This window comes from Tribolium madens, unplaced genomic scaffold (assembly GCF_015345945.1).
Source record: "Tribolium madens isolate multiple individuals breed KSU strain unplaced genomic scaffold, Tmad_KSU_1.1 Scaffold_19;HRSCAF=116;Tcas5.2_LG9, whole genome shotgun sequence".
In the NCBI taxonomy this organism is placed as follows: domain Eukaryota; kingdom Metazoa; phylum Arthropoda; class Insecta; order Coleoptera; family Tenebrionidae; genus Tribolium; species Tribolium madens.
In genome coordinates this window covers 4,083,136-4,091,121 of record NW_025400983.1, presented here as the reverse complement: position 1 = coordinate 4,091,121, position 7,986 = coordinate 4,083,136, and the positions used below count along the sequence as shown (strand labels likewise).

The 7,986-nt window shown below is 29.7% G+C and overlaps 1 protein-coding gene across 1 annotated transcript in view; it reads right to left on the bottom strand.

Annotated features, from left to right (window-relative positions):
* Window positions 1-1,479: 1,479 nt before the first annotated feature.
* The window catches only part of LOC123013517 (homeotic protein empty spiracles-like), a 24,220-nt gene continuing 17,713 nt past the window's right edge, over window positions 1,480-7,986 (bottom strand). Inside the window, exon 3 of the mRNA XM_044412082.1 lies at window positions 1,480-2,160. Coding sequence (XP_044268017.1) covers window positions 1,933-2,160 — 228 coding nt within the window. The 3' untranslated portion in view covers window positions 1,480-1,932. The remainder of the gene's footprint in view (window positions 2,161-7,986) is intronic.

The following is a 7,986-nucleotide window of genomic DNA, read 5'->3' as shown; positions in this document are numbered from 1 at the left end:
AAATAAGTTTTTAAATATTTTAAAATAGTAAGAAGAAATTATTTAGAAGTCAAGTGAGCATATATTGTATTACTTTCCACTTTCTTTATAAGAAAATAAGTGCAAAAAACAAAATTTACATTTTAAAAAAATAACCTATTCTATGACTCTAACAGAAAGTGAGTTTTTCCAACCTAATTTTAAAAAAACGGGCCAATTACCTTTCAAAGAAATAGAAATTTTACCTCTTACGTCAGTAAAAATTTTTCCACATACAAAAGTAAAAAATTTACCTCCCTCATCTGGTAAAATTAAATAAAAATATATTTTATTCACAATCATAAAGTAATAATCAAACTACCTTGCATGTGAAAAGTTGAGAAGTATGATGACCTTTCAACTTTATTTAACAATTCATAGAAAACAGAATTCAGGTTGAGAAGTGGTCACTTTCTTATCAGTTGATACGTAATATGACAGAAAATGGCCACTTTCCCACCTAAAAACAGATAAGGAAGTGACCACTTGCCAACCTGAACTGTCATATGTCATGTTTTTCAAAATTTAATAAATTTTTATATTGGTTTTCTATTAGTTGTGAATAAAATAGTATACAAACCTTGGTAGTCGGCGCTTCGCACCTTAGTCATAAAGCACTTATTCTCACCTCGGTATGTAATCTACTATAACCTCTCGGAGAAGTTAAAATTTTACTATCCTTTACATCTCTCGACAAGTTTCGGGCTGTAACTCCCACTTGTGGGAAGAAAAGATACACTTTCCTCCCTTGAAATACAATTAACTATTAAATAACAAGGAAAAAAAAGCGTTTTTTTTTACAGTAGCCTCAAAAAATGCCATTAATACTATACTCTGATCACCGAAGAGAAATGTAGCACGTCAATTGAGTGTGGCTTCCCTATTGGCTGAGAAAAATCGTGATGAACACGTGACCACTCTGATGTTTCTATTTGTGTCTATGTTTATTAAAATAATTTTTTTCTTGTGATTTGAATAATTCAAACAAATGTTGAGTGTTATTAATCACTATCACCGGTATCTTGTATCCACACGCACTTAGCACTTCTTTCCTCGAACCACAATGCAAATAATTCATCTTTAATTAACTGAAATAATTACGAGAGTAATAAATTAATTTGAAATTGTAATGAGTAAAGAGTTTGTAATTCTTTCTGTAATTGGTTTTAATACGGACTTTTCGCGTTTGTTGCGTTTTGTATTTTACATAAAAACGTAATATTTTATTTTAATTGTTTTTGTCGCAGCCGTTTGTCGATTTTGGTCTCAAGTGTATTGACCTAGTCTGAATATAATCGCAAAAATCAAATTTAAATACGCAGATTTACACAACAATAAAGATATGTAAATTTAGCAAATCTAAATGTAAATTTAAAGAGAAACTTGACTACTTACTGAGCTTCTTCCATATAATATTGTGATGACGCGAGGTTGAGTAAAAAAAACAAAGTTTTGATAAAATTTCTTTTAGGTATATTTCGTGTTCTTTACAAGTTTGTTTTTAAGTACATCATACTCAACATATTTTTTCTACAGTTAAGTCTAGTAAATGAGAGCTTCAATTTTTAATAGATTTATCAAAAATCAAAGTCTCGTCTTAAAAAAATGTACAAGTAAAAAATTCTTCAACAAACGTCTATTTATACACACATATTTATGTAAAAATTCGTTAGATATGTGGAAAATAAAACAGGATAATCACAGGAAAACAAACGGTGTCTTCTCAATAGAATATTCACAATACTTATATGTACACAAAAATAAATACAAAAAGTTGTTAGGTATGCCTGGAAATAAATAAGGGGACCGTATTTACACTGGGACTACTCTACTGGGGGAATTTGAAATTGCGAATTGGCACTAACRAACAGTTTGGCACGTAAAAGTTGGCACAATCGTCACTATTTACACAGTTTATGTTTCACTCTCTACATCACTCACACATTCCTCGTCCATGTCCATATCGATATACTCCCCGTATTGGCCGTCATCCCCCGTTTCCTGCTTCCACTTGTTGACATGGTGGCTGTTCTGTTGGCTACCCTGCGAGCTGGACTTGTTTCCGCCTTGGCTCGTCTTCGCCTCTTCCTCCTGCTGCATCCGCTTGTGTTTGGTCCTCCGGTTCTGGAACCACACCTTCACCTGCAACCAAAATCAACGATTCACTATTTTGGCGCGATTTCAATTCGGAAGTGCCCAGATTGGATTAATGACGGTGTAATTGTTGGCACTTTATTGTTATTGCTGTGAATGACCCATGAGAGACTTCCGACGCTAATGGATGACACGTTCGACGAAGTTTCAATGGCATTCGACAAGCCATTTGCTTAATGGAAACAAATGAGGCAAGAAATGCGCAATTTGGACAGAGAAATAACAGAAAAATCTAATTTACCAAAAAAAAAGAGAATGAAATTATGTGTTTCACAATGATTATTAATTTATTATTCGCCATTTTTTTTGTTTAATGAAAGAAAGTAAATAATTCTCTCTGATTACCAAAAAAAAAAGAGGTAAAAGAACAAAAATATATATTTAAGGCACTAGGGAAGCAAGCTGATTTTGGTCTACGAAAAGCAATTGAGTTTTACAAAGCGTAAAAAAATAATAATAAAGAGAAAAAAAAACAAATATCAATCAATTTCTGAATTATTTCAAATGACTAAATATTAGTTAAAAGAATCAGGATAAAAAATAAATATTTAGATGACTTGAAAAGAAAGCTGACTTTTGCAATTCAGTTTTACAAAGCTCAAAAGAAATTGAAGGGCGTATTGTAAAAACGTGATAAGCCAAATAATCAAATTATAAAAAAATATGACTTTGAGTTTCTGAAAAATCTATGAAATTTATATTTTGATATTACTTATAACTTCTATAGAGAAGAAAGCTGATTTTTGCCTACGAAAAGCAATTAGTTTTACAAAACGTAAAAATTTGATAATAAAGACAAAAAAAACATAAACGATGTTCTTACACATAAAAAAAACAATTTCTGAATTCTAAAAAAACAAACAAAAAGTGAGTAAACATTAGTTTAAAAGAATCAGAACAAAAAATGAATATTTAGGTGACTTAAGCCAAACAATCAAATTATTAAAAAATAGGACTTTGAGTTTCTAAAAAATCTATGAAATTTATATTTTGATATTATAACTCCTATAGAGAAGAAAGCTAATTTTTGCCTACGAAAAGCAATTAGTTTTAAAAAACGTAAAAAAACCATAATAAAGAGAAAAAAAACATAAACAATGTTCTTACACTTAAAAAAAATCAATTTCTGAATTCGGAAAAAGACAACAAAAAAGTGAGTAAACATTAGTTTAAAAGAATCAGAACAAAAAATGAATATTTAGGTGACTAGGAAAAAAACAATTCAGTTTTACAAAGCTTAAGAAAGAAAAAAAAGCATAAAAAATGTTGTTACACTTCAAAAAGTATTGAGAAAATTTTGAAGTTAAGAGAAAACAATCAATCTTTTAATTATTTTGAATGTAACAAAATGATAAAAAATAGTTTGCCTGGATGAWAAAAAAGTGAGTTAAGTATTTAAGTTTAAAAGAATCAGAACAAAAAATGAAAATTTAAGTTACTAAACTAGGGAAAAAAACCTGACTTTTGTCTGATTAGGACAAAGAGAAAACTCAGTTTTACAAAGCAAAAATAACAGTAGAAAACAAAATCTGAAAAACGTTTTAAACGTTTTTATAAAACAAACAATGTCATAAGTATCAAAAAAGTCAGTTTTTCTTGACAATTGTGCAGACGTATGAATTTTCTAATCTAGAAATTAAATATAAAGTAATTTTTGATTTTATGTAAAAAAAAGAGAGAAAAAAGTTGATGTTTCTGAAACTAGTTTTATATACATTTTTCTTTGAATATTAAATTTTTTTCAATTTCCTCATTAGAATTAAAATTGCAACAAGCCAAATAATCAAAAATATGTAAGTATAAAAGCAAAACATGTAGTCTCTGAAGAATATTTAATAATTAACTCGAAACGTCCACAAATCATTGTTAACTCAGAAATTTTAACTTCATAATATTAAAAATATTAGTTTTTGGTCCATAGTCACTTTCAAATAAAACACTTTCTTTCTTTGTGTAAAAATATTCTCTATTTTGTTCTCCAAAATAAGTGTTATTTCGTATTGAGTTCTGGAAAAGTGAATATTACTACTAAATACACGAATTTGTCTACCTACAGAATAAAATTATGTGTTTCACAATGATTATTAATTTATTATTCACCAAATTTTTTTGTTTAAGTGAAGAAAATAAACAATTCTTTCTGATTACCGAAATAGTTATTTGTATTACAAAGAAAGAAAAGTGTGTCTTTTCTTTCCTGGGTGCGAGAAAAAATATACCTTCCTCAGTGTTATTTCCGATTATATTTTTACCTCCCTGAGAGGTTATTAGATATATATTTTTATTTTAATTTTGACAGAAGAAGGTACATAATATTTTTACTTCTCAGGAAAGTAACTGGTCGCTTTCTTTTCTAAAATTAGGATGGAAAAACTTACTTTCTGTTAGTGTCGTAAGAAAAAATTTTTCACTAAGAGACAAATAGTTCTCGCAGAAAAAAAAAATTTAAAATAAAATCTCATACAAAGTATTCCAAGTATTTTTTTTTAAAGATTTAGTTTAGTCAAAAAAAATATTACCTATTTACAAAATCTTTATAATTATAAAGACATTATAAAGACTTTGACCTATTTAATTGCCATTAAAAATGATGATTATTTTCGTTAAACGATAAAATAAAAATACAAGCATTAGAATAAGAAACAGTAATTATTAACATACGTTGTATTGGGAAGAAGGTATTTTATTTCTCCCGTATATTAAAAAAAAAAAAACTTTAGTCGTCACAACATGTAGAAAATTTTCATAATTAAAGAGAAAAACACAACAAAACAAAACAAAATGAAACTTTTAGTATAATATTTGATTTATTTTTCAAATAATGAAACAAGGCAGTATTTCATGTTTAGTTTAGAATAATCTTTGAGTAGAAAGCTATTTTGAAGAAATTTGTTTTTGAGTACCATTGTAGTATTTTCTTGAAATCATTATTTCTTGTCAGAAAAAATGCTAGAATCCAAAATCTAGAATGCTACATAAGTAGAAAAGATATATTTTTACACCATAGAAATAAACATGTTGTTTTGAAACGTAGAAAAAGATATATTTAAAGAAAACGATATAAAACAAATAAATAAAATAATTTTTTCTTTTAAATTTGTCGATTGTCGTACAATAATTCGGATACTTTAGCTTTAAAATGGTGTTTTTTTTTTACTTTTGTTATGATAATTTTTCAGTGACACACTTGGAAAAGCTACTTTCCGTTACAGCCGCCCAAGCCGTCGACTTCATATCAGATCCCAATTATTTTCGCGTTGTTATAGCTCCCGGAGTCTCTCAAAATCCGCCCAAAAACCGTTCCTTGCATCTCCGAATTGAAATGAATTAATTATTTAATAACACGTTCGTTCCTCGTCTGCATTTTCTCCCTTTTGATTATATCTCGATTAGCAAGCAATAAGTCTCCGATCCCACTCGTGATAAACCGTCTCCGTCCAGTCCGTCCCACTCGTCTGATTAATCATACCATTAATAATTTAAATCAGGATCTATTTATCAGCACGATTAAAATAAAAATCTCCCATTTAACTCATCCAGAACTGTCAACTGACAAAGAGATTAACTCTCCGATTATACATGAGTCGGGTCGATAATTCGCTGCGCACGCATCTGGATCAACTATCAATTTCGCACGCCGAATTAGCATGAAAAAGGGACACCCATTAGGGTCGCATGGTCCCCCTCGAGGACCGTCATTGGATCCAGACGGAATAAGGGAAGGATCACCGGGACTAAGGAGTGGCGTACTCGCCATGTCGGCGCGAAGACGCGGGACGCGGGGGAAGGCTATATGGCTTTCCCCGCGACTGGAACCCGAGAAGTCGCAATCCGGGAATCAGAGGGCATAGAGGAAGAAAGGCCAGGAGAGTCGACCGGTGTGCGTCCGGAGTCATAAAACGCACTAAAAAGCTCGCCGACGTCGTTCGGTATTATTTTAAGCGTTCGTGTGTTTGTGCTCGTAATTGAAAACGTGTGGGTCGGAGTTTTCTGCGCTTATTTTAATGAAATGTAAACAATACATATGCGTGTCGGATGGATTATATTTGAGTTTTTAATCGTTTTCATGTATAATCAATTAAAAGACCCACACGAGGGATTTTTTTTATTTGCACGTCACAGACGTAAAGCCCGGTTAAATATTGAGAACGACGCATTTATATATGCAGTAGGCGGGACTTGGGCGGGACGGAACTAAATTTACCAAGTATTTCCCTCGCGTTTTAGACGCTCTAATCGCACGATCGCATTTACATATACATAAGGGCATAATTAGAGTTTGTTATGTGTGGGACCGTTTTAGGTCGATCATTAAGACAGCGGAATTCGCCAAAGGAAGCGGAAATTTCGCAAAAACACCACGAATATCGACGACGCAAAACCTTGACTTTTGATTAATTCATCTTACAACTTTTTCAGTTTTATAAAGTTGTAATTACACTCCAAGAATCTGAAGTGATGTAAGACAAATCTGCATATTTTCTAAGATAAAGCTTTTTTATACAGTTTAATGTTTAGAGTGACTACTCCTCTGTTGTTATTAATGAGATGGAATAATAAAATTGGTCATTATTTCAAGAGAGCGGCTGTAATTTTAAACAATCAAGAAAAATTAAATGGCAAAAATGTCGGGTAAAAAATACAACTTTTTTAATTTTCTTAAAAAAGAAAATGCTATCCCAGTTGAGTAAAACGTATGGAACCAAACGTTTTTTGCTTAAACTATTTATGTTTTGGAAACACTAACTGATAATCAAAAATAAAATTTTTCGAAAATTTTTTTTGTTTTTGAATTCTACAAAAAAATATTTTTTAATAGCAACCCACTATAAAACCATTTTTCTCAAAAAGGTTATGATTTAAGGATTACAACTAACAACTTTATATTTACTTTTTCAAAAAAAAATTTACAAAAATTGCAATTTTCACCAAAAAATCGCGCGTAACTCAAAAATAAAACAAAATTTTGTTCTTAAAATACGATCACATTTTTTTATATTATTTTAATTTATATTAATTATTATTTTCTGAACTGGATAGTAGTGAGGCGAGTACTAATTCGGCTTTATTGAAATTGTAACTTCAATTATTCTTATGTTGCAATTAATTAATGCGACAGAAGACAAAAACTGGTCATTATTTTAATAAAGCGACTGTTAAACAAAAAATACAAATTAAAGTCATTAACTAAACTAAAAAATGAAAAAACTGTACATACAAAAAAAAAGTATGTGGCTTTCTGTATACGCTATTTTCCAAACCCATTTTATGCCCTAAAATAAGTCTTTTTCGGACTTCTTTAGGAAATTTTAAAATCTTCGAACTAAAATAAGTATATAACATTAATAAATCATCCACAATAATCCCAAAAATAAATCTTTTTCAATCTTTTCTTCAAAAAGTTAAAAAAACACTTATTTTACGAACTATTTTGGAAAAATTTCGAAAAAGACACATTTTTGAAACTATAATATTTTGCTAAAATAGCCTCCATACGAATGTAAATGTGTTTTTGGGAGCTTTAACAAAAAAAATGTTTTATAATACGTAGTTTTTGTTGACTCCATCTGCAGATTCAGCACAAACATCAAAGATTTGTCAAAAAAACTGTATTTTAGGTACTTGTAACAAAAATAAATATTTTAGAATTACTTTTAGTTTTTCTGTTATCTTAGGCGTACTAAAAAAATATTTTTTTAAACAACTTGTGTCAAAGTAGAAGTACAAAAAGTAACTTTGAGTCAATATAAATAAAACGAAATAATAAAACTAATGACTATTTCAATAAAGCGGCTGCAATTTTAGTTACATTTT